The sequence below is a fragment of the Suncus etruscus genome, chromosome 5, assembly GCF_024139225.1.
Source record: "Suncus etruscus isolate mSunEtr1 chromosome 5, mSunEtr1.pri.cur, whole genome shotgun sequence".
NCBI classification, from domain to species: Eukaryota; Metazoa; Chordata; class Mammalia; order Eulipotyphla; family Soricidae; genus Suncus; species Suncus etruscus.
This window is the reverse complement of record NC_064852.1, coordinates 28462300-28489970: the sequence shown is the minus strand read 5'-3', so window position 1 is coordinate 28489970 and position 27671 is coordinate 28462300. Positions and strand designations below refer to the sequence as shown.

The 27671-nt window shown below is 38.8% G+C and overlaps 1 protein-coding gene across 1 annotated transcript; it reads left to right on the top strand.

Annotated features, from left to right (window-relative positions):
• Window positions 1-345: 345 nt before the first annotated feature.
• On the top strand, window positions 346-27671 carry BNIP2 (BCL2 interacting protein 2). The gene is made up of 11 exons (XM_049773702.1): window positions 346-555; window positions 7588-7694; window positions 9896-9963; window positions 10948-11124; window positions 12733-12909; window positions 17776-17878; window positions 21917-22048; window positions 23102-23188; window positions 23278-23376; window positions 24078-24113; window positions 27091-27671. The coding sequence occupies exons 2-11, from the start codon at window positions 7645-7647 to the stop codon at window positions 27140-27142; spliced, it is 981 nt and encodes a 326-aa protein (XP_049629659.1). The 5' UTR covers window positions 346-555; window positions 7588-7644; the 3' UTR covers window positions 27143-27671.

Below are 27671 nucleotides of genomic sequence, written 5' to 3'. Positions count from 1 at the left end.
TAATATATTATATCATATATGATTGTTGTGATAAGATAATTATATAATTATAATTATTTGATGTATTTACATATAAATAAATATATAAAAATATATCAGTAAAACTACTTCTTGAAGAGTGCATGGAATCCCCAAAGGGTGCCCTGCCCTGGAGCACTTGCGCATGCGCGCTGGGGGCCCGCCAAGAAGTGCGAAAGAGCTTTGGAAGGCGAGACAAGGCGAGACGAGGGGCGGAGCTAGCTAGAGCTAGCTAGAGCCCCGCCTCCGGGGCCGACGCTGCTGCGTGCGTGCGTGATGCCGTCACTTCCGCTCGGGTGGCGTTCTGCTTCCGGGTCACCAGCTGCTACTGCTGCGGCTGGAGTCCCCGCTAACGCTGCTGCCTTTGCTCCCCGCACCTTGTCCGTCCGGGGACGCTGGGCTCGGGTCTCCGAGACGAGGCTGCCGTCCGAGGGGAGCGCGCTCCGCTCGGCGCCGTGTTCTTGCGACCTGGCCGTCAGCCCCACGTCGCCGGCCTGGAGGGGCGCCGAAGACGAGGGGGCCCCGGCTTCCTCGGGGGTGAGTGAGTGGCTGGTGCTTGCTCGGGGCAGGGCGGCTTCCGGGACGCGGCGGGCGGAGAGAAGCCTTTCCCGGACCTCGATCGGCCTGGCGCTGCGCCCCCCGACACACACACAGCCCCCCGCAGCCGCGTTTCCGTTCCGAGCCGGGCGGCGCCGCGCCCACTGGACAGCCAGCCCCCGCCCTGGGTGCGGCCAACGGGCCGCCGCCGCTGCCGCCGCCTCCGCCTCCGCCTCGGTGCAGAACAAAGGCCCGAGCCCCGGAACGACGCCGGGATGTGGCCTGGGACGCCTCGGGAAAAGGGGAACCAGCTTCCCCTGCAGGACGCCCAGCTCTTCTTGTGCTTTGCTTTGTTTTTATGGTTCTGGGGCCACACCCGGCAGTGCTCAGGGGTTCCTCCTGGCTCTGCACTCAGACATCGCTCCTGGCAGGCTCATTTAGGGGACCGTATGGGATGCTGGGATTCGAACCGTCGTCCTTCTGCAGGCAAGGCAAACGCCTTAACTCCATGCTAGCTCTCCGGCCCTGCTAATTATTTATTTTGGTTTGGGGGCCACACCTGGCACTGCTCAGGGGTTCCTCCTGGCTCTGCACTCAGACATCGCTTCTGGCAGGCTCATTTAGGGGACCATATGAGATGCTTGGATTCGTACCGTCGTCCTTCTGCAGGCAAAGCAAACGCCTTAACTCCATGCTAGCTCTCCGGCCCTGCTATTTATCTATTTATTTATTTATTTATTTATTGGTTTGGGGCCACACCCGGCACTGCTCAGGTGTTCCTCCTGGCTCTGCACTCAGACATCGCTCCTGGCAGGCTCATTTAGGGGACCATATGGGATGCTGGGATTCGAACCGTCGTCCTGCATGCAAGGCAAACGCCTTAACTCCATGCTAGCTCTCCGGCCCTGCTATTTATCTATTTATTTATTGGTTTGGGGGCCACACCTGGCATTGCTCAGGCGTTTACTCCTGGTTCTGCACTCAGAAATCGCTCCTGGAATGCTCGAAGGACCATATGAGATGCAGGGATTCGAACCACCATCCTTCTGCATGCAAGGCTAAAGCCCTACCTCCATGCTAGCTCTCCCGCCGGGAGATGCTCACCACCCTCAGAAGGAGCCAGTTTTGGTGGCCCGGAAGCCTCTGTCCCCTGTTTTCCAAGTCAATTCAGAGTCATTAACTGGGCCTTTCAGATCCCCTGCACCCTGTCTGTCTGTGGCTTTTCAAGGGGGTTTCGGCTTGGAGCCCCACCCGTGGTACTCACTGGCTCGATGACCCCTGCAGTCTAGCGAACTGGAGTGCTATCTTGCTTAGCCTCTTCTAGAACTCGGAGACCTCCTCCGAGTGCTTCATTTCTGTAATTAGATTTTAGGGGGACAAAAAAAAAGGGAGTTGGGGGACTTGCACCTTCTGTTTCCGGAGGATCTCTTGATTTTTTTTTTTCGCAGCGTGTAAGTAAGTGGTGGTTCTAAGCTTCCTGAAAAAATAGGGTTGAAGTCAGCCCCAGCTTGGTTACCCCGTAGTTGAGTTTCAAGGCGTTCTTCACTGCTGTCAGCACAAGTTCCTTGTCAAGTCGCATTTGCTCTGTTGTTAAGGCTTGGTCTTCTGCCTTGCAGCTGCGGGGTGAAGGAGCCATCAGACCCCCCCCCCCTTATGCAAACGTTGTGCTTGGGAGGATCACCATGAGTATTCTTGCCTGTAGTTTTTTAGGCAACATAGACTCCCCAGAGCTGCGAGGAAACCCCCCTCCCCTTTTTTTTTTTTTTTTTTTTTTGGTTTTTGAGCCACACCCGATGACGTCAGGGGTTACTCCTGGCTATGAGATCAGAAATCGCTCCTGGTTTAGGAGACCATGTGGGACACCGGGGATAGAACTGAGGTCGTCCTGGATCCTCCCGCATGCAAGGCAAATGCCCAACCGCTGTGCTGTAATTCTGGCCCCTGAACCCCATATTTTGGCCTACATTACTAATACGTGGTGCCAATGAAGGTGTCTGTGTGTGCGCACGCGCTCTACGTTACTAGTACGTGGGTACCACCAAGGCCTGGACATGGGAATGAAAAGAAGCACGAGCCCTTAGCACTGTTTGCTGAACTTTTGAGGAGATGGTGGGTGTAGGAGAGTGGTCGTTAATGTGCAGTTCATTCTAGATAAAAGCTCCAGCAGGGGTAGATGTGGAGACAGATCTAATAAATGGGAAGTCAGTCTCTCCAGGATGTTCCCTGTGCCAGTAATAAGTGTGTGTCCGGTCTCCACCCCTTTCTTCTTAAAGAGAATTAAAGCAGACTAGGAGCTGTCTGGTTTGGGTGGCTTTTTAAAAACCTCTTCTTACAGAATCTAAGGAGTACAGAGAAACACATCTGTGTGTAAGGATCACTTCCAGAAGACTGATTTCCTACCACCCCTCTTTTCTTTGGTTTTCATATGGACCTTATTTGGTACTGGGATATCTCGTTCATTCTTAACTATTATGTCTTTCTCTCTAGAAAGCACTTATGAGTAAACATGCAGGGGTTTTTTTCTTTCGTTTTTTTGTTTGTTTGTTTGTTTGTTTGTTTTTTGCCTTTTTTTAAGATATTTTGGTAATCTTAGTACACATATAGGCTATCCTATTTTCTGATAGGGAAAAGTGAACATAAATATTTAGAATAAAACCCTGTCATCTAAATAGGGAAGTGAAAGACTTGCCTAGGCATTTCTCTCTGCCAGCTGTAATTTAATTCAGCATAGATGGTGGTTACCAGCACCTTTCCCCACAGCACTGTCCAAACTACATCATAGAGTTGACATATAAAATTATAACCAAGTCAGCATTAAATTTGACCTTAATATTAATCTTTGCTTGTCTTGCTAAACTGCATAAGGAAACCTACTGTCTTGTATATTCCACATCTGTGTTTTTGTAGTTGGAGGATATCCTTTATCTACTTGACTTTTTTCTTTTTAATCTCATTGGAGTCTACTACTGTCTTGAATTTCTGTTCTCATGATCCCCACTAATAAGCAGCATAAGTCTTCTGTTGCTTTAGGTTAATCTTAACAAATAGCATCTTAATGTTAATTCCCCTTTGAATATACGAAAGTCGGTGAACTAAAAATTGGAACAGAGTTAATTTGACAGTCAGCAATAGTCTCATTTCCGTCAAAGTGCTTGCGCTTATATTGTTCCTTTCTTGTTTGTTTCCTCTTACTGCTGCTGATAAAATACTTCCAAGAACAATACTCTCTCCCTTGTTTAAACTATTTATGTACCTCATATACTTCACTCTTAAACTTTGATGAAGTTGTCATGACTATGTCTGTCTCCTCAGTTCTGTTTAACTAACTTGATTATAGATTATACCCATGTTTATGTGCTGTAGTTTATTAGCATCACATATTTTATTTACTAAGGTAGATTTTGATACTCTTTGAAATGAAGGCCTTACTCTTTTCAGAGGCACTTTTTGATATGTGGTAGAGTTAGACAAATAGAAAAACAGCTAAAAGACATGGCATGTCTTCTAAAATGTCAGGGATTCATATTTTCTTTCATAATGGAATGCTTTTACTAACAATCATTTGTCCATAAATAACTTTGCCAACAAAACTTGATGTTGTCTCAGATACTATCTTTATACCAGCTGAGGAGTAAAACATAACAGAAAGCCTATTTGTATAGTGTAATTAGATAAATTTAAGAGATTGAGTGGAACAAGACCTTGCTGTCCTATGTCATATCTTTTTTTTTTTTTTTTTTTTTTTTTTTGGTTTTTGGGCCACACCGTTTGACGCTCGGGATTACTCCTGGCTATGCACTCAGAAATCGCCCCTGGCTTGAGGGGACTATATGGGACACCGAGGTATTGAACCGCGATCCGTCCTACGCTAGCGCTTGCAGGGCAGACACCTTATCTCTAGCACCACCTTCCCGGCCCCCTATGTCATATCTTAACATTACATGTATTCATTTAATTAGTATGTGTTTGTTTTGATTTTTGTTAAGATCCTTGCTGGGTGTTAGAAAATATAGAGGTAATAGTTTGGCTTTTCCTTCTTTTTGAAATACTAAATCTTTAAGTTCATATGGGAATATTTGAGAAATCACCCAGTAAAAATATAAGAAAATCATAGAAGCATTTCCCCCCACTTCCCGGGAGTACCAAAAACTTGAGAAAGCAAGAAATTCAATGTATTGGAAATCTGGAAGGGACCCCTGATGAGCCCATAGGGATGAAGGACAAGCCCTGCATTCCACAGACTTTGCAGAATCCAGTCTAGCATTAGTGCTCCTTCTTCCCACATGTGCCCTGGTGACCCTTAGCACTGATTGGCCAATAGTTGGGAATATCCCATCCAAATCTAACCCAAAAGAAGAGACCATCAGTTTTGAGTATTTCTTATAATAGATGCCACTCATTCAAGCTTTGAGTTGGGGAGCGGGGATGTAATTATATTTAGTGATAATGCTCAGGAATCATTCCTGGTGGTGTTTATCATAACATTCATGGTGTTATGCTGGGGATCCAATTGAGTCCTCTGCATGCAAAGCCAGGGCCCTACCTATTGGACTATTACTTCAGCTCCTAAAACTCAGACCTTTTGAGGATATTTCTAAACTTTTCTGGAACAGTAATAAGAATTCAAAATGTGGACTAAAGAGACCACCAATAGATTGAGCACATGTTTATATTCAGGAGGCTCTGTTTATATTCCTAAGATCACGGAAGAGTAGGGAATAAGTCTGGGTTTGGCCCCCCACCCAAACCAAAAGAAACCAAAGAGAAAAAAAGAATTCAAAGTGGGAAAAGAGCTTCTCAACCCTGGCAAGGATAGGAATTTAGCTAATCATATGATTAGATAATTCCTGGAGTAATTAGATTGTTCTAGAACATAATGGTTTTTCTATACAACTTTGTGCATCTTTTAGTGGTATAATAATGCCTTTGATAGGCAGCCATAAAACATTGTGTCTTTGTTTTATTTTACTTGTTTTTAAGCACCATTTGAGTCTATCACTTAATTGGAACTAATAGTGCCAAGATTCTTACCAGGTTGGCACTCAGTTCTCTTACAGCTAGCATATCTAGCTATATTACTCTTGATCTGTTATGTATAAAATGTGAATGAATGGCCTTGTTTTGTTTGAAGAGTATTTTAAAGTTATACATGGTTTCAAAAGTCATCTTTTAAAGTAATTACTATGAAAAGCATCATTCTTAGCTACTTTCTTCTATTGTTGTTAGATTAGTCTTTAATTTTGTTTTTACTACCTCTGTTCATAGTGAAATCTCATGCAGCTTGAGAAATATATTTTTACTTTTTTTTTAGCTCATATAAGGGAAATAAATACTTGGACAGTTCATCACCTAATGTTAAATAATTTTTGTTGCAGTTAGCTAGTTGATTTTAATGACTTGGAATCTGGGACACACCCACCAATCAATGCTCAGGGTTTACTGTTGCCTTTACATTCAGAAATTACTCATGGTAATTGTCAAGGGACCATATGGTTTATTGGGGAGTAAACTGGTGTAGGCCATGTGCAAGTTAAGTGTCCAACTTGCTGTACTCTCTCTCTAACCCAATCTTAGTAACTTATTATATAGCATATCTAGCCTCTTTTATGCATACACCCCCTTCTTGGGAAATCTAAAACTAAAAGTATTACCTAACTAAAAAGTTGTGGCCTGAGTTGTTCTATATTATAAAACCTTTACTGGCCTGGACAGACCTGGGTTCTATTCCTGGCATCCCATATGGTTCCTCTAGCCTGCTGGGAGTGATTTCTGAGTGCAGAGCCAGGAATAACTCCTAAGCACAGCCTAGGTGTGGGGGGGGAGAGGAAGGGGAAGGGGGGGAGGGAGGGAGGGAGGGAGGAAGGAAGGAAGGAAGGAAGGAAGGAAGGAAGGAAGGAAGGAAGGAAGGAAGGAAGGAAGGAAGGAAGGAGGGAGGGAAGGAGAGAGGGAGGGGGAAGGAAGGAAGGAAGGAAGGAAGGAAGGGAAGGGAGGGAGGGAGGGAGGGAGGGAGGGGGAGGAGGAAGGAAGGAAGGAAGGAAGGAAGGAAGGAAGGAAGGAAGGAAGGAAGGAGGAAGGAAGGAAGGAAGGAAGGAAGGAAGGAAGGAAGGAAGGAGGAACCTTTACTCTGAAGCTGGAGAAATAGCACAAGGGTTAAGATGGCCTTGCACATGGCCAACTTCGGTTCTCTTCATATCACGACATGCAGTCACTCAAGCAGTGCCTGGACTGATTCCTGAGCATTACTATGTCCCAAAAATTAACAAAATTTTTCTAAGTTCCATGTCTAAGTTTTCCATGTCTGAAAACTTACGCTGTGAACTATATATAAAGTGGTGGCTTTAAAATGCTCAAAAGGGTATGTGACTGAAGCTCGCCACTGGGATCTCTGATTCATAAACATCCATACTCTCCCCAGGTGTTGCTTTGTAGAGTCAGCATCTGTCTAGCTTACAGAAAATGTAAATATGTGTGCATAAAATGCCTATCTACTTTTGCACCTTGCTCCTCCCCCAAATTGTTCCACCTACCTCATAGTACCTAATAACATTTTAGGTTTCAGTGACACATGCGTGCCACTAAAAGTAAATATTTTTACTGCACAATACCCCAGATGGAAATAGTATTTACTAGAATGTGTGTTTGTATCTGACAACTTTTTATTCAAAAAGTTTTAAATGATATTTGTAGCCAGATAAACTGATTTCCTGGACCAGATCATTGATCCTTTCTGTGGCTGATAGAAGAGTAGTACAAACTAAGATTTAAAATTATGGTACCTTAAAAAAAGAAAAAGATTATGGTACCTTATCAGAAAATAAAAAGTAAAGTGTAAGGGCTGGAGAGATATTAAAGCCTCTAGGGTTTGCCTGATAGGCAGCTTCCTGAGTTTGATCTGGCAGCACCCTGTATGGTCCCTCAAACTCCTCCAGGAGAGATCACGGAGCCAGGAGTAAGCCTGAGCACAGGTCAGTGTGGCCCCAAAGTAACAAAACAAAGTGGAAAAAATTTTATGATTGTTTTCTCTTTTCATAGGGCACTGGCTCTCTGGATTTTCAGGAGTTGGTAGTTGATGTTGAGTCTAAACTGAGGATGGAAGGCGTGGAGCTGAAAGAAGAGTGGCAAGATGAAGATTTTCCAATGTAAGCCGAGCTTCGGGGACGGAAGTGGGGGTGTCCACCTGTGTTCTGAGTCTATTTCTGTTGTGCTTGGAGATCCCACCTGGCTCTTCCTAGTGGACCGCCTGTGGTGCTAAGGGTCAGCAGTGTGCAAGTCAGTCACGTCAGTCACTGTACTCCTTCCATCCCTTAGCAATGCTTCTAAATAAAAACAAATTTAGAACTAATTTCAAAATGTATTTTGACTTATTAAATGAATAAATACTCTCTTGAAGTGTTTCAGGGTGTTTATTTGATGCTAGAAAATGAAAGTTCCTTTCCAGCAGTTAGATGAATTCTCTTGTACTTTCCCACCAAATGTATGTGTAACTTAAAAATCTTTCATTTGAATCCTAACTTTTTTTTGTTGTAGAAATAGTTTTTTAATATTTCACTTCAGCTAGAGACTAGTTGTTCCTTGGGGAAGGGGAACCTATTGATGTCTAAGAATTTTTAAATACTGTTTTATTTTAAGGGGAAAATGTGCAAAATAAGCAAGGATTTTGTCGACCCTTTTATTTGCATTTGCTTTTTTGGGTTTTTTTTTGTTTTGTTTTGTTTTGTTTTTTTTCGGCCACACCGTTTGATGCTCAGGGGTTACTCCTGGCTAAACACTCAGAAATTGCCCCTGGCTTCGGGGGACCATATGGGAAGCTGGGGGATCGAACCGTGGTCCTTCCTTGGATAGCCCTTGCAAGGCAGACACCTTACCTCTAGCGCTACTTCTCCAGCCCCTGAATTTGCTTTTTAATTAAATTGCCACCATATTGTATAACAGAAAGAACCAGCTGGTCTTAAACTCAGCCCCGAGCACAGTTAGGTCTCTTGAAATATAAGTGGTTGCCAGGATATGGAGTCATTGCACATGATAGTAATGGTAACAGAGGACAGAGTGAGTGACTCTCTAATGGAGTGAAAGCCTTACATGTGTGAGAACCTGGATGCTGTCTCCAGCACTGATTCCACTGTGCTCCACCCTACCCAAATTGGGAAATGCTAAACTCAAAAGAATCATACCCATTTTTAACTTAGACTAAATATTATGAGTAAGTTTAGCTTCATACATTTTGTCAAATATCACATTAAATGTATGCTTGCTATTGCATTGTTTTATTTTGTAACTGATGATTTTATACTTTATAGTTTTAGAGATTTCATAAGTGATTTGTGTTTTTATATATTATGTAAATATGTAAATAACAGGGCCGCCGCAGTGGCGCTAGAGGTAAGGTGTCTGCCTTCCCAGCGCTAACCTAGGACAGACCTCGGTTCGATCCCCCAGAGTCCCATATGGTCCCCCAAGCCAGGAGCGACTTCTGAGCACATAGCCAGGAGTAACCCCTGAGCATCACCAGCTGTGACCCAAAAAAAAAAAAAAAATATATATATATATGTATATATATATATGTAAATCACTGCTGATAGTCTGAAATTTTTCCTTAGTCTTTTGTTATTGTTTGTTTTTGGTTCACATCAACTAGTGCTCAGGGGTCATACCTGGCTCTGTACTCAGGATTCAGGATTCTGGAATCTCTGGTCGCCTGAGTGTAAGGCAAGTATACTACCAGCTGTACTGTCTGGCCAGGATCTGTAAATTATTATTAAGGCTTAAGAAGTACTGTTTTGGGCCCGGAGACATGCAGCCGATCCAGGACCAAAGGTGGTTGGTTTGAATCCAGGTGTCCCATATGGTCCCCCGTGCCTGCCAGGAGCTATTTCTGAGCAGACAGCCAGGAGTAACCCCTGAGCACCACCAGGTGTGGCCCAAAAACCAAAAAAAAAAAAAAAAGTACTGTTTTAGGGCCCTGGTTCAGTCCCATATGGTCCTGCTGTAAAGTACTACATAAAAGTACTGCTTTAGGGTTGAAGAGATAGGATAGGAGATAAGGTGCTTAACTGGCATCTCCAGCTCCATAACACTGCTGGGTGTGGCCCATCACACTCCCAAAAGAGCACAGTTTTGTTTAGTTGCCCACATAGTTTCTGTAAGCTATTTTTGATCTTTAAACTTTAAAAAATTTATTTTCTGGGATGGGGATAGGAATTAGGTATCATACATGCAAGACAAGTGTGTTTGTTGGGTTTTGGTTTTTGTTTGTTTTTTGTTTTTTAATTCCTAACCTCTGTGCATATATGTTTCAGCCCTGACCTTGATTTCTGTCTAAAAGTTTGTCTGTGTCTTCCAGACCTTTACCAGAAGATGATAGTATTGAAGCAGACATATTAGCTGTAACTGGACCAGAGAGCCAACCTGGTAAGAACCTGGCACTTTGAGTTCCAAGGAAGTAATAGACTTCAACTATGCTATTTTCTTTCTTTAGTAAAGGGGAAAGTAGCCCATTTTTAGTTCTATTATTGTACCAAAATTGAATATTGAGGAAAGCAGTTTTAGAGTGATGTGGACATTTCAGAAATATAGCTTCCCCAAAACATGCCTTGTTTTGGTCATTTCTAAAACAAAAGGATGAGATTTAAGAGGACAGCATTTGTATTATTATAATAATTGACCCTAAGCCAGAGTGATAGCATAGTACTTAAGGCCTTGCACATGGCTGAACAGTTTCTATCCCCTGCATCCCATGTGCCCCACCCCCTGCCAAACACTGCCAAGAATGACCCCTGAACGCCGCCAGCTGTGGCCAAAAAAAAGTAGTTTTGTCTTGGAGCCAGAGCAATAGCACACTTTGCCTTGCCTCTGGTTCAATCCCTGTCATCCCATATGGTTCCCCAACCTGCCAAGAATAATTTCTGAATTCGGAGCCAGGAGTAACACCTGAGCACCGCTGGGTGAGGTCCAACACCCCTCAAATTGACCCTAAGTTCTGCCTCTTATTAACAGAGACATAACCTTTCTAGGATATGGGAGAGGGAGGGAAGGGAACGAAAAGAAAGACAAAATCCAATATTCACGAATCCGTTCTTTGGAGTTGAGTTTCAAGGGTTTTTTTGCCCCTTCAGCAACAAAGTGGCTGGAAAAAAAATTTTTTTAATATATTTTTTATTTAAGTAACATGACCATAGTTGGGTTACAGTCATAACAGAACATCCCCCTTCACCAGTATAACATTATCTCCTCCCCCCTTCCTATCCCCTGCCTATATTCGAGACAGGCATTCTACTACAATTATTTGTTTTTAAGTTTAGTAAGTTGTATTTTTTGGAAAAATTTTTTTAATTCAAGTTGAGAAACTTATGTTTTCTTTCTGTTATTTTTTTTAATTTTGTTCACCTATTCTAGATTCGCTAGAAGTTAATGGAAATAAAGTCAGAAAGAAACTCATAGCCCCAGATATCAGCCTGACACTGGATCCTAGTGATGGCTCTGTGTTGTCAGATGACCTAGAAGAAAGTGGTGAGATCGACTTGGATGGTTTGGACACCCCATCTGAGAACAGCAATGAGTTTGAGTGGGAAGGTAAATGCAGTTTTTTCTTTTTAAATTACAGCATTATTAATGAATGTCCTTATATATTATGTTTTTATAATGGTATTCTTACATTATCAAAAAAGAAGTGGAAAAAACTTTAAACTTAATCATAAAATTAGCTAAAATCAACAGTACTGGATTTTGTTAAAATATGTTGTTCTTTCTAAAGTTTGTATATTATTAAAATAGGGAATTCTAGTCAATTTCAAAGCTGTTCAGCTCTTTTAATTACACAGGTGGCTTTTTTATTTTTAATGCTGTAGAAGTATTTCGTGTTATTTGATAATATTGCTTAAAAATTGCATGCTCTTTTGCTCATTCAATCCACTAAAAAGGGGTGACTTTGTAGGGGCATATGGTGCACTAAAAGTAGTTCAGGGTTTTGAAAGGGAGTTCTGAAGCGAGTTTTTATTTTTCAAGGTAGATTTGTTCAGGATAGCACTATGCTTTGTAAATAACCAACTTGAATTTTATTCTTACCCTTAACCTTCTGTTATCATTAGGTAATTGGAATTTGTAAGAATCATCAGATCTTTTGCTTTAAATACTTCCTTTAATTGGGTTCTTGTTTTCTGCAGTAACTTTTTACAGTTGTACAATTTATATTTGCGTTTATTTATTACATTTTTAACCTGGTTTTTATTTCAAAGCAGTATTTATTACTAGATATCTTAATAAAGCGTAAGATCCTTAAAGAGCTATATCTTTTGTTTCTTTTTTCTTCCTTGTTTTACTGGTTGAATAAGCAGTCCAGTAATAGTAATATTTCATAAAGATACTGAAATAGTTTTCTGCCTGTGTTTTGTCTCTTCTTTCTTTAATGCTGCTGTAGTCATTTCCTGGAAGGATATTTTCCGTTAGCAGCTTTGTCTTGGAAACAACTAACTTGCAGTAGGTTCCCCCCCCCCATCTTTTGGTAAGGCCTATCATACTGAAATTTTTGGAAATCGTTACATCATAAAAAATCAGCTAAAGTGCAGTCTTGAAATAAAAATTACACCTAATCATTGGTGCGTGTGCTTCTGTTCAATGTTAATTTAGACTGTTGCATGAACATTTCAGAGTATTATAAATTTCTTCCTTATGAAACTAATCAACTGAAAATTAATCATTGACTAGTTAACCACTTTCTATCTGATATTATGCTGTTTGGAATAGTTTGTGTATACAACAACAACAAAAGTTGACTTCCATATAATTTTTTTTAGTAACCAGTGCTGATAACTATCAGTATAATGTTGCAAATAGAATCTGGAAGAGCACAATACAGCCAGTGTGCTAAGATTTTGGTGACTATAAAATATTTTCCTGGACTTATGGGTAGATACAGTGCATTCTGATTAAGTGCTCTTTAAATCTGGCAATATAAGAAAGGTTAACTGATTTCTAAAATCATAAAGTAGGATCATATCAAAAATAAGTCTTTAAAAAAACAGAATAAAAGCCTTTCTCTATATTGTGGAAGAAATACTTTCCACAAAGGCTATAATGAAAAATTCTTTGAATAATTGAATTAGATAGTAAGTGGTTAACATTTAATTTGATCTTTATTGTATAAAAAACAATTTGTGATTCAAAAATATGTTAATTTGACAGATGATCTTCCCAAACCCAAAACTACTGAAGTTATTAGAAAGGGCTCAATTACTGAATATACAGCAACAGAAGAGAAAGAAGATGGGCGGCGCTGGCGTATGTTTAGAATTGGAGAACAGGACCACAGGGTTGATATGAAGGCAATTGAGCCCTATAAGAAAGTTATCAGCCATGGAGGTAAGAAAGAGATGACAAAGATTGTGTAGTTGGGTTGACTTGGATGTTGTTTAGGGCTTACTCCTGGCTCTGTGCTCAGGGATCAATCTTGGCAGTGCTCATGAGACTGTATTTGGTGCCAACAGCATCAGTCATGTTGTAAGTAAGGCAAGTGCCTTACCCTTGTCTAATCGCTCCTGTTCCATGTTTAGATTTATTTTGGGAGGGGAGGGTCCACACCCAGCAGCGCTCAGGGGTTACTTCCTGGCTCTATGCTCAGAAATCGCTCCTGGCAGATTCGGGGGACCAGATGGGATGCCGGGATTCAAACCACCATCCTTCTGCATGTCCTTCCTCCATGCTATCTCTCTGGCCCCCCCATGTTTAGATTTTTTAATTAAGTTTGGCGATAGTTTCTTAAAGAAATTCTCCCTGAAATGTGACATAATTTTGAAAATAAAACAAGTATGTCATTTTATGTAAGATTTGAGGTAAAAAGGTTAATATGAACAAGAGTCAGTATATATGCAGATAAGAGTTCAGAATATACAGGGTAGTGTATTGAAGATTACCTCCCATCCCTATCCTTAGGCCCTCACAAAACTAAGACTTTAGTTTTCGTTTTTGTCCATTTATAATTTATATGCAATGAAATATTTTAACACATTTGTAGCATTTGAAAATGTTTTATGAGCTTTTTAAAGATAGAGTTGACGAATGTTTTAAGTTTTGTGTACAGCTGTTGATTTGATGCTCTAACATAATTAAAATGATTACTTCCGTACTATAATTAACACCTGTATTTCATCACATAAATTGCCCCTTTTTGTGTGGTGTGAACACTTCAGACCTCTTGACAACTTTCAAATACTTAGAACAGTAAATGTATTTATTTATTTATTTTTGGTTTTTGGGTCTTATTCCTGGATCTGTGCTCAAAAATTGCTCCTGGCAGATGTGAAGGACCATATGGGATGCCGGGATTTGAACAAACATCAGTCCTGGGTCAGCCGCTTGCAAGGCAAGCACCCTACCGCTGTGCTATCTCTCTGGCCCCATAGAACAGTATTTTTTACTGTATTCACCATGCTATAAATTCAGTTTCCAGAACTTACTCGTGTTACACCTGAAAGTTAATGCTCTTTGACCAGCTGTTCTTCCTTTTCTCACACCAGCCTGATAATGACTATTCTAGTCTCTTTCTATGATTGAGAGTTTTGAGTATCTAAATATATGTGATAACCTGCAATAGTCGTTTTTTGACATACCTTACTAAGAGGTGCTCTAATCCTGTGTTCAGTAGTTTTTAACAAACACCCAAATATCCATATATACACCTATCCCCATTAAAAAAAAAAATAGTCATTGCCCCAGAAAATTCTCTTAACACCCCATCCCAATGAATAATCAACTCTCAGGGACCACTAGGCTAATATCTAGTCTCCCAATTCTGTGTAACTGGAATTATCAGTACACTCTTTTGTCTGTTTGTTTTGTTTGATGTTTTTGACATTCATCCATGTTGTTGGTTGTATTCATGTCTCATTCCTTTTGGTTGCTGAGTTGTTTCCACTATATAAATAAAGCATGTCTTTTTTGCATTTTATGCTTCATTTTTAATGAAACATGGTCTCACTACTGCTGTCTGTTGGAGCCCCAAGGGCCACACCCAGTGGAGACTATTGGGCTTTCCTTTGGAGATCTCCTGGGCCTCATTGTTCTTGAAGCATTTGAGTGATTTCCAGTTGAGCTGTTATCGTTCTTAATCTTGTACTTGCTTTGTTGATTGGTTTTATTAGTTGATTCTTAATTTACCCTAAAGCCCTGAATGAATCATTTAGCTTTACTCTGGCATAGTTCATAGTAAAACTCAGGACTTAATTCTGGTAGTGCTCAGGACACTATCTGGGATGCCAGGGATTGAACTGAGTTGGACATGTGCATGGCAAACACAAGCACCCTACTTGCTGTACTATTTTCCCAGGCCCCATTTCACATTCTTTTGGAGCACCCACTTTACATATATGTGTGATACTGAAAAAGAGGGCTTTGTCCCTTCCCTTAAGAAATTTACCCAAAGAAATAAAGACGAAAAAAAAAACAAAAAAGAAATTTACTCAGGTGCCGAAGAGATGAGGCAGAAGGTTAAGTACTTGGGTTAAATCCCCAACATCACTAGATGTATCCCAGAAACCAAATATAAAAGAAACTCGCCCAGAAAACAGTGTTGGGGGAGAAGAAGGCACAGAGTACTGATGGGTTTGGCCCCAAAACAAACAAAATCATTGGGACCTAGGCAGTGCCTCAGTGGTAAAACGCCTGCCTTATATGTAGAAACCTGTTCTAACCAGAAGACACGCTACCCTGTCTTCCAACACGCAAAATGTTCACAAACCAATTAGGAAAAGCAGTGAAATATAATTACTATGATTTCTATCAGTCTGACTTCCACATTTGGAAGTTTACCTAGGCTTGTGTGACTAGTGTCAGTGTTAGTAATAGTTAAAATTAACCTACTCTGTAGAGCAGGTGTGAGGAACATTTTTCTGCCAGGGGCCTTATTGACAGTTCTGACATATTTGGGCAAATGGGTTGGTTGTGCAGCCAGCCACAAGCAACTTTTTCCCATCCTAGATCCTGGCCAGACCTCACTATTTCCAGGGCCTTATATAGTGTCCCCACCCCGATCCCCACTCCCGCCCACTTTAGAGCATATCATTACCTGAGATTTTCTCACTGCACGACTTTTTTATTGGGGCGATCATATAGCTGTTTTTCACTTCATTAGCTCCTTGCATTCTCTTAAGCATTTATTTTTTTATTTTGGATCACACCTATCAGTGTTTAAGGGCTACTGTCAGCTCTATTCTTGGGGTCCTACTGGCACTATGAAGTGAACCTTTATTGGCCACATTCAAAATAAATGCCTTATGTCTGTGATCTTTTTTCCTGTTCATCTCCTTATCATTTATATAGTCTTCATCTGAAACAAGTCACTCAACTACTTGGAGCTGTATTATCCTGTCTAATTTGATCTTTCTCAGATGAAGAAAGTAGAATAGTCTGAATCAGGAAGGCCTCAAAAATACATTTCCTTGAACTAACTAACTCATAGTAAGAAAGCAAGTTGTGAGACCTGCTCATGATCATATTTACTATCTTTTAGAAAGAATATTTGGTTTTTCTAAAAAAGTCATTAAGGCCATTTAATTTTAGTTGTCATATTTACTGTTCTTTGTAACTGAAAAATTACGAAAACTAGTGAAGATTATAATATTTGAAATGTCAAGCCTTTTTAGGGGGTATGTCTCTAAGAAATAATAATGTGAATGAAAGCAAAAAACATGACAGTGAATACAGTAATAACCTGGAGATTATAGTTGTGACTTAACATTTGGAGTTGGGGAGACACTCCTGGCAGCAGTTGATCAGTCTGGCATAGCATGTGGGTTCAGTACAGGACTATGTATTGTAGGATGCTGCTCTGTGCTGCTTAAACCCAGCAGTGCTCATATACAGGGTTGTCCCACCTAGGTATGCAGGGCATACACCCCTGAATTATGTCCCTGGTCCCAAACATATGCATTCTAGTCGTTATTTTTTCTTTATTTTATTTTATTTTAATTTTTGTTTTGTTTTGTTTTTGTTTGTGGGTCACACCCGGTGATGCTCAGTGGTTACTCCTGGCTATGCGCTCAGAAATTGCTCCTGGCTTGGGGGTGCCTGGGAATTAAACCATGGCCCGACCTAGGCTAGTGCCAGCAAGGCAGACGCCTTATCACTCTGTGCTACCGCTCTGGCCCCTAGTTTTTCTTTAATTATGTTTATATTAATTGCAGTTTTTTCATGGCTCTTTAATATCTAAAATCTGTAACAGTCTAAATGGTCGAATTAAAAGCTTTTCCTTTTTTTTTTTTTGGTTTTTGGGCCACACCCTGTGACGCTCAGGGGTTACTCCTGGCTATGCGCTCAGAAGTTGCTCCTGGCTTCTTGGGGGACCATATGGGACGCCGGGGGATCGAACCGCGGTCCGTCCTAGGCTAGCGCAGGAAAGGCAGGCACCTTACCTCCAGCGCCACCGCCCGGCCCCAAGCTTTTCTTCTAACACACTAACTTCACCATAAGTTGCATAAGACTATTTATTTGCAGCTGTGGAGCACCTATGATCCCACTTGTGTGTCTGCCTGATAAGGAAGGCTGGCTTTATTGTTATGCTTGGTTCAGGTGGGTTTCTGGCTTTCTGACCCCATTTTCCGTTTTGAGAAAAGGGAGTTGAAAGATTTCTATAAGATTATCATAAAAATTTGAAAATCTCAGGCCCGGAGAGATAGCACAGCGGTGTTTGCCTTGCAAACAGCCGATCCAGGACCAAAGGTGGTTGGTTCGAATCCTGGTGTCCCATCTGGTCCCCCGTGCCTGCCAGGAGCTATTTCTGAGCATCGCCAGGTGTGGCCCAAAAACCAAAAAAAAAAAAAAAATTGAAAATCTGTATATGGGGGCTGGGGATTTTTTGATCCTAACCTGCTGATGCTTCCTGGTTGTGTTCAGGAATAACTCGTGGCAGGCCACCTGCCAGGAATCACTCCTGGCTGGAAGCCATGTGGGATGCTGGAGTTCAAACCCGGGTCTGCCACATTCAAGACAAACACACTAATGCTTTAATTTCCCTGCAATTTCTCAGACAAACATGTTTTCTGAAGTTTTCTGGGGAGAGGCCATAATGATAGTACAATGAGAAGGGCACTTTATTTTCACATGGCTGATCTGTTTCATACTCAGCACCCTGTATGGTCTCTATGCCCACAAGAGTGATCCCTGAGCACTGCCACGTATGGCCCTAAAACAAAGAAATCATGCTGGTGATCATCTCTTTGGTTTCTTTTTCAGGATATTATGGGGATGGATTAAATGCCATTGTTGTGTTTGCTGTCTGTTTTATGCCTGAAAGTGGTCAACCAAATTATAGATACCTAATGGACAATCTCTTTAAGTGAGTATACTACACATTTACAAAAATATTTGGTACTGAAACTCAACTATGAGTAATGTTGTAAATCGCAGGGCCTCAATAAAAAAACAGATGTTTGGGACCAGAGAGATAGCACAGTGGTAGGGCATTTGCCTTGCATGCAGAAGGACGGTGGTTTGAAACCCAGCATCCCATATGGTCCCCTGAGCCTGCTGGGTGTGACCCAAAATAAATAAATTAATTAAAATAAGTATAAAAATGTTTAGCATAATTATGAGCTAACAAAGCAACTTTATTATTATTTTTTAATTTTTTTATTTAAGCACCATGGTTACAAACAAGTTCATAATTGGGTTTCAGTCATAAAATGCACACACCCCTTCACCAGTGCAACTTTCCTGCCACCATTGTTCCCCATTTTCCTCCTCCCACACCAACTGCCTGTCTTTTAGACAGGCAATGTATTTCTCTATCATTGTCATGGTAGTTATTAGTGTAGTTATTTCTCTCACTGCACTTACCACTCTTTATGGTAAGCTTCATATCATGGGCTAGTCCTTCCAGCACTCAACTCTATTGTCTCTGGGTATTATTACTATACTATCTTTAATTTTTCTTAAGTCCCACGGATGAGTGAAATGATTCTGTGTTTATCTCTCTCCCTCTGACTTATTTCACTCAGCATATTAGTCTCCATATCCATTCATGTATAGACAAATTTTGTGAGTTCATTTTTTTTCTAACAGCTGCATAATATTCCATTGTGTAGATGTACCACAGTTTCTTTAAGCAACTCATCTATTGTTGGGCCTTTGGGTTTCCAGATTCTGACTATTATAAATAGCACTGCTATGAACATAGGAATATAGTGGGCATTATTGTATTGCGTTCAAGAATATATCCCTATGAGTGCTAATGCTGGATCATATGGGAGCTCTATTCCCATTTTTTAATGTTGTTTTCCAGAACAGGTAGACTAGACAACATTCCTATAAACAGTGATTAAGAGTTTCTTTATTCCCACATTTCTGCCAGCACTGATTGTTCTTATTCTTTGTGATGTGCACCAGTCTTTGTGCCACCTCATTGTTTTGATTTGCATCTCCCTGATTATTAGTGACTTGGAACAATTTTTCATGTGCCTTTTGGCCATCTTTATTTCTTCTTTGAGGAAATATCTGTTCATTTCTTCTCCCAATATTTGATGGGGTTAGATTTTTTTTTCTTGTTCTGTCAATACCGTGATATTAGCCCCTTAACTGAAGGGTATTAGATGAATAGTTTCTCCCATTCCAGGGGTGGCCTTTTTACCTTAGCTGCTGCTTCCTTTGAAGTGCAGAAGCTTCTTTGATATAATTCCATTTGTTTATCTCTGCTTCCATTTGTTTTGACAATGGTATTTCCTCCTTGATGATGCCTTTAGTTTCAATGTCATGGAGTGTTTTGCCTACTTTTTTTTCTATATACCTTTTGGTTCTGGATCTGATACAAGGTCTTTAATCCATTTTGATTTGACCTTTGTGCATGATGTCAGATGGAGTTCTGAGTTCACTTTTTTGCATGACTGACCCAGTTGTCCCAGCACCACTTATTGAAGTGGATTTCCTTGCTCCATGCTGATTTTTTGGCCCCTTTGTCTAAGAGGTATGTCTGGTGGGGTACTCATTTTCTGAATACCAAAGTCTATTTTGTTGACCTGAGGGTCTGTCTAAGGCTTCCTTCAGCTATTGTTGGGCATTTATTGTTCCAAATGAATTTCAAGTGTATTTGATCCACTCTTTTTGAAGACGTCATTGGTATCCTTAGAGGGATTACATTAGATCTGTATAATGATTTGAGGAGTATTCCCATTTTAATGTTGTTAATCTTCCCAATCCATAAACAGGGTATATGTCTCAATTTCCTTACTTATAATATACTATCTCTTCGGCCCCATTAGTATTATTCTTAATATGGGGGTTATACTTACTGTCATTTTAAGACTCACAGGGTATATCTGATTATCTTTATTTTACATGTTAAAGGTAAAAGAAAAAGTTTAAAAATAGAAAAAGGAGAAAGTGGCTTTTTTCATCATCACTTAACTAAATTACTTTTTCCCTTTTTCTCAGCACAACAAATTTAACAGTTTTATTAACTCCTTTCTGTTTCATTTTTAGAGTCTCTTAAATTCATGCATGTTTTAAAGCTTTATTTTTGAAAATCTCAAACATGGGACTGGAATGATAGTGTGATAGATACTATACTTGTAGTAGTACTTATAGTACTTGTCTTGCACATGGCCAACCCAGTTTCAGTCTCCAGCACTCTAAACTTTTCTGTTCATATTCTCTGAACAATGATTTTATTAAATAAAATATTTAAGCACATGATTGCAAGCATGATTATAGTTGGGCTTCAGCCATAAACAGAACATCCCTCCTTCACCAGTGCAACATTCCCACCACCAATGTTCCCCCCTTTCCCAACCCCTGCCTGTATTCGAGACTTCTCTCACTCATCTAGATTGTCATGATAGTTGTTAGTGTAGTTATTTCCCTAACTGCACTTACAAGTCTTTGTGGTGAGCTTCATATTGTGAGCCAGTCTTTCTGGTCCTCATCTCTATTGTCTATGAGCATTATTATAATAATATCCTTAATTTTTTTTAAAACCCGTAGATGAGTGAGAATATTCTGTATCTATCTCTCTCCCTCTGACTTATTTCACTCAGCATAATAGATTCCATGTACATCCATGTATAGGAGAATTTCATGACTTCACCTCTCCTGACAGCTGCATAATATCGTGTATATGTACCACAGTTTCTTTAGCCATTCATCTGTTGAAAGGCATCTTGGTTGTTTCCAGAGTCTGACTATTGTAAATAGCGCTGCAGTGAACACATGGGTGAGGAATGGATTTTGTATTGCGTTTTTGATTTCCTAGGGCACATCCCTAGAAGTGGTATAGCTGGATCAAATGGGAGCTCAATTTTCTGTTTTTTGAGGAATCTCCATATTGTTTTCCATAAAAGCTGGACTAGGCGGCATCGCGGCATTCCCACCAGCAATGAATGAGAGTTCCTTTCTCTCCATATCCCCGCCAGAATTGATTGTTCTTGTTCTTTGTGATGTGAGCCAGTCTCTGTGGTGTGAGATGGTACCTCATTGTTGTTTTGATTTGCATCTCCCCTATGTTTAGTGATATGGAGCATTTTTTCATGTGCCTTTTGGCCATTTGTATCTCTTCTTTGAGAAATTGTTCATTTCTTCTCCCAATTTTTTTGATGTGGTTAGATTTTTTTTTCCCATTCTGTCAGTACCTTGTATATTTTCAATATTAGCCCTCTTATCTGATGGGAATTGGGTGAATAGTTTCTCCCATTCTGTGGGTGGCTTTTGTATCCTAGGCAATATTTCCTTTGAAGTGCAGAAGCTTCTCAGCTTAATATAGTCCCATCTGTTTATATTTGCTTTCACTTGTTTGGAGAGTGCTGTTTCCTCCTTGAAGATGCCTTTAGTCTCAATGTCATGGAGTATTATACCTACGTGTTGTTATATATACCTATGTGTTGTTCTGTATACCTATGGTTTCAGGCTTGATATCAAGGTCTTTAATCCTTTTGGATTTGATCTTTCTGTATGGTGTTAGATGGGGGTCTGAGTTCGCTTTTTTGCAAGTGGCTAACCAGTTGTGCCAGCACCACTTGTTGAAGAGGCTTTCCTTAACTCCATTTGGATTTCTTGCCTCCTTATCAATGATTAGTTGATTGTATGTCTGGGGATTAACTATGATTTTTGAAGCAGCAATCTACAAATATTTAAGTAGGGCCACAGATAGGGCTCCATAGTGTTGCATGCTTGAGACCTGGGTGTGGAGGAGTAGACCCACACATACACCACCCACCCACTATCCCCTCACTAACTAATACTATCTGAAGATTTTAATATTTTTGGTTTTTGTTGAGTTGTTTGCTTAATTGTTGGGTTTTTTTTTTTGTGGGGGAGGGAGTTAGTATAATATGAGTAGCCTATTTCTGCAAAGCAATTTTTAAGGCTTAAACTTAAATTTTTACAGGTATGTTATTGGCACTTTGGAGCTATTAGTAGCAGAAAACTACATGATAATTTATTTAAATGGTGCAACAACTCGAAGAAAGATGCCCAGTCTGGGGTGGCTCAGGAAATGCTATCAACAAATTGATAGAAGGTATTTGAAAACAAATCTGCATAAGTTTTATATGGCCTTAGTAAGTGGTTTTTTTGTTGTTTTGTTTTGTTTTGCTATTGTTTTTTTTTTTTGTTGTTGTTGTTTTCTCTTTTATATTTGTATTTGGACCACACCTGAACATTGTTGGTGAGATTGCAGGATATTATCCTGGCTCTGTACTCAGGAATTATTCCTGGCAATGCTGGGATTATTCCCATCAGGGGATGGGAATATGACCCCCACAGTTGGAGATTGAACCCAAATATGCTGTTTGCAAGGCAAATGCCCTGCTGCTGTACTAGCTCTCTTGGCCCCTAGCCTTAGGAATTTTATATTCTGTTGCCGTTCAAAGGAACATGCCTTTATTTCATGAATCATACTTAGTAATTTTGTAACACTTTCCTATTGTATCAAAGTAATTTTTGCAAGTCATGTGGGAAGTAGTTTTGATCTTTTTTTTTTCCACAACAGATGGCTTTAATTTCTCAAAGTAAGCCAATTTGTTATTTCATCTTTTTGATACATTGATCATTTTTCTATAATTTATGTTTTTGGAAAGGATGTTTAGAACTTTTTCTATTACCTTAACAACCTGAATTTTGACTAATTTATAGTGCTTTACATATTTTTTTTCTTAGATGCTTAACTAATTTTTATTTTGGAATAAAATTAGAATTTATTTCCTGGGAGTATGTTAATTATCAATGCTTAAAGGAAGGAATTTAGATCCTCCTATTGATGGGATTTGACTCTGGCATATTGAAACTAATTTTATCAACTTATTCAAGTCTTAAAAAATGAAAGCAATACCTGTCTCTGTTCATTATTGGCCTATATCCCTGGTATAGGCAGAGTCCTAAAAACTGATATAAGTATGTTAGCAGACTTTGAGTAATTAATAAGTCATGTTACAGACATAAATTTAGTAAAACCACATGAAAGTCATTCCTGTCTTTTTTATGCATAAATTTAACTGTGACAGGTGTCTTTAATTTTTTTCCTCATCATTAGAATTCATGGGACTTAAAATTTTTTTTCTTACTTTTTAACTAGGTTACGGAAAAACCTGAAATCTCTAATCATTGTACATCCATCTTGGTTTATCAGAACTCTTTTGGCTGTTACAAGACCATTTATTAGGTAATGTTTTGAGATTCACTTACTACATGAATTTTATCAGTTTTCTTGGTCAGGGTTATTGAGGTAATTATTTTAATTTTCTCCCTCAGCTCAAAATTCAGCCAGAAAATTAGATACGTCTTTAATTTGGCAGAACTAGCAGAACTTGTACCCATGGAATATGTTGGTATACCAGACTGCATAAAACAGTATGTTTCGTTATTTTTTTTCTTTAATTGTACTGTATCTTTATATTTTGATGTGCAAGTGGTTCTTTCAAATACTCATTTTTTCATATATTGTAAAGACTATATTCAAACACTTGATACATTGTAATTGTTTTATAACAAACTGAGAAGAAGCCATTTTTCAGTAAATTCCTTTAGTTATCTGGCTATTGGAAGAGATAGTAGGTATTTGCTGGTTGTGATTATTTGTAATTTTAAAGACTAGCTACAATATATCTAGTTTTTGATGACATTAGCTAAGAGATGATTTTCAGATTGATTAGTAACCAAAAGCATTTTTCAAAATTGCATATATTGCTTTCCAAATTGGAATAAGCTCATCATAAAACCAAAGAATGATAGTACTAGAAAAGTTAAGTCTTTTTTATCAGTCTAGGCTTAATATTTTCCCATGGCTAGATTGTGTTCCAAATTTACCAAATTTATTTCAATCTAACTTTTTAAAGGACATGGTAGAAGGTTGTTAATTTAGTACTTGAGTTTCACAGTGCTATAATATAGAAGAAAATTTCTTTGATGTCTGCTTGGCTTTCCACTTAGTACCTTAAGAACTTTTCGTTGCATACAAAAAATTTTGACTCTTAAGTGCCTTTTTTTTTTTTTTTAATTTCTGTGCATCCTTATAACATGACTATTTACTGAAATAACTCTTCCTTACCAAGGTATGAAGAAGAAAAGTTAAAAAAGAAACAAAAAAGGTATATGCACACCTTGACTGGGTTGCATCTAGACTAGTCCGTTTGCATCGCAAAGACTAACTAACTCTCTGTTTGGTTAGCTTGTAGACAAAGATGATCGCATTTGTAAATATAAATAGACCTTAGACCCCACATACAGAGTGAATCCAAAGTTTTCCTGATGCTGAATGTGGCTTGGATTGGCCCTGTTTGTAAAAACCTAATATAATACCAATTAGGAATCAAAACTAGAGAAATTATTGACAATACTGCTTGGAAAAAATTGATTGTTTTATGAATTTATCTTTAATTTATATTTAAATTTTTAGTGTATATCTATTGAAGTATTAGCTACTTAATGAATTGGTTTATTTCCATGGGGTTAATAATTATATTTGCAATGCACATATTCTTTAGCTAACCAACATTGATTTTCTTGTACGCTTAAATGCCTGCTAACCAGTCAAATTCTACATGTGATAAAAATACCTGTTTGATATACTATTTTATAGTTCAATACTTTTCCATCTTAAATTCAATTTTAAATACTTCTGCTTTGAGCATAACAAACTATTAATATCTATACATGGCAAATGTAGGATTTGTATCTAAATTATTGGTGGAGATCTAAAATAATGATAATTAAGCAAAACTTTTAACACAGTAATTGACTCAGTAATTAAGTCAAAGTGAGAGTTTTATATGTATTATTTTTACCATTCTACGGAATCCAACTATAAGGAACTGAAACTGGAATAGGTTTTTACACTTGGTGAGAAAGAATTCAGTCAACCCATGTCATTGAATCATATTTATTTTTCTATATAATATTTACAGTTTAACATTTTAGTATGAAAGTATTAGCCAATTTTCAAATGGAGCTAATTTTTCTTTCCTTTCTAGACATTTGGTGTGCATTTTCTAAACAAGAGAACAAAGTTAAAAGTGTAATTCTAGAATATTTTAAAGCTAGTTGCCTTTTGGATTCGAAAATGAATTGCCATTATTAATAAAATTTGCTATATTTAATTACTTGTTAAGTAATTTAGAGGGTTGTTCTGTGACTCAGTGGCAGAGCCCATGCCTCATATTTACGAGGCCCTGGGTTTGTCAAAGAACATCACACATACACATACAGAAGTAGAATTGAGGCATCAGAAAAAAAAAAGGATGAGGGTTTGGTGGGGGTTTGGGGCTGCACACCTAGCAGTATTAAGAGGCTATCCCTGAATCTTTGCTCAGAAGTGACCTCTGGCAATGCTCGGGAGTATATATGGTGAACTAAGATCAGTAGAATGCAAGGCAACAGCTTTAACTCTTTTAAACTGAAAACTTACACTAATATTATATATTATTATATATTGGTTTCTACTCCTTCCCTCTTAAATTTGGTATTTGAAATCATATAGAACCATTACTGGGTCATGATTCCCAGCGCCATATGGTTCAACAACACTGAGGTTGCATGGGTATCCCAAACACCTGAGCAGTATCATACATATCCTGGGGCCTTGCATTGAACTATTTGCCTAGTTGGCTGAGAATTGTGTCGGATCAGCAGGCCAAGTTTAAAAAAAATCATTATTTGTATTGTTCAGGTACTTCATTGTTTTGGTACAAAGTTTATTTAGCCTTAGAAAATAATTTTTTGTCAACTTGAACATTTGAGGTTTTAAAATAGGTCTGTTTTCAAAATCAAAACTTAACCAAACAAAACTTTAAACAAAACTTAAGCTCTGAGTGGGAGAGCTTACAGGAAATGAAAGCTGTTTAACTCTTATTGGCAGTTAAAGTCCAAACTGATGATGTGTAACACTTTCAGATGTTCTAGATGTTCAGATGTTTTAAACAATTTTTTTTTGTTTTGGGTTGGTTTGTTTGGGGTTTTTTGTTTGTTTGTTTGGATTTTGGTATTTTGGGCCACACCCAATGGTACTTAGGATGTTTACATTCCTGTCTCTGTACTCTTATTGGCAGAGAACAAAACTGATGATGTGTAACACTTTCAGGTATTCTGATGTTTTAAACAATCTTTTTTTTTTTTGGGTTTGCTTGGGGATTTTTTTTCTTTGTTTGAGTTTTGGTATTTTGGGCCATACCTGATGGTGCTTTGTTTTTGTTTGTTTGTTTTGGTTTTGGGGTCACACCTGGCAACGCTCAGGAGTTACTCCTGGCTCTATGCTCAGAAATTGTTCTGGCAGGCTCGGGGGACCATATGGGATGCTGAGATTCGAACCACCGACCTTCTGCATGCAAGGCAAACACATTACCTCCATGCTATCTTTCTGGCCCTTGATGGTGCTTTGGATGCTTACTTACACTCCTGCTATGTACTTAGAGATCAATTCTGTTGGGTTCAGAGAACATATGGCATGCTATGAATCCAACCCTCGTTGGTTGGTTACATATAAGACCTACTACTATCTTTTCAGCCCCAGTTCAACATATTTTAGTTGTTGAAAAGATAATACCATTATGAAAATTTGGATACAATTATAAAATAATTTTAACTGTTAATCTGATCATCTCATTAATACTCGTGATCATAAGCATATCAATAAATTTTGCAGAATAATTCTTATTTCTCTAAATATTTTTATCACCCAATTTTAAAATATCTAAATCATCAGTTAATGTTTTAGGAATCATATTTGAGGGAATTGTATTTCTGCTGAGATTACTCACTTCCTTTGAGAACATGCAGTTCAATATTCTGATGTATCTGTTGTAATTTGAACTTTTAATAAGATGTATGTGCATTTGTTTATAAAGTACTTAATAGTCTTTTTAAAAAATAGGTCATTTCTTGCCTGTGGCTTCTTGCCTATAAGTATTATCTTTCCTATTTGGGGAAATTTTGGTAACTTTTTTACTATGTCTGCTTCTTTGCAAAGCTTTGTTTTAACAGAATAATACTTTATGCTAAAAGCTATTATTATTTGAGAGAGAAGCTTATTCATTTGCTGGTGTGTTATCTATTTTGTTTTTTATCACACAGAATTGACCAAGAGCTTAATGGAAAGCAAGATGAACCGAAAGGTGAACAGTAAGTTTGGCGTCTAGTCCAGCAAGACTGAAGAATGTGCTGGTGAAGCAGTGTTCTTTTTTGCATTTATAATGCATCCATTGGCCCCGATTTTTATGTAACCTGTTACAAAAATGACTTGACTTTTCTTAATGGACTTTTGTATAAGAAACAGTTCACTACTGTATCAGTTGCAAATCTCTAAGTTTAGCTTTTTATTAATTATGTGTAATTGTTTTATATTTTATATTACTAAATAGCAGAGAACCATACTTTATATAAAGCTGTTTTTGCAGTTGTTTATTGAATTATGCATCTTCAGTAAAATATTTATATGCCTAAATGGTAAAAGAAAGAGATAATATATATTTTTATGTTTTTGAGCAATATCATATGGTGTATACTTACCTGTGGAAGAATATGCAGGTAAAAAAAAGACCAGGATTTTGTACAGTGCATGTTAGAAGTTTGATTTTGTAAGTGGTTAAAACATTTCCTAGGTAACTTAGAAAACAGTTGCTTATGGAGTGAGGGACAGTAGTTAAAACTGGGTC

Excerpts from the sequence above, each read along its gene's own strand:
- BNIP2 (XM_049773702.1), top strand. The coding sequence starts at position 7,645 with ATGGAAGGCGTGGAGCTGAAAGAAGAGTGGCAAGATGAAGATTTTCCA. Across the intron at positions 17,879-21,916 it reads CTAATGGACAATCTCTTTAA|GTATGTTATTGGCACTTTGG; the intron begins GTGAGTATACTA and ends AAATTTTTACAG. Across the intron at positions 23,377-24,077 it reads ATACCAGACTGCATAAAACA|GTATGAAGAAGAAAAGTTAA; the intron begins GTATGTTTCGTT and ends TTCCTTACCAAG.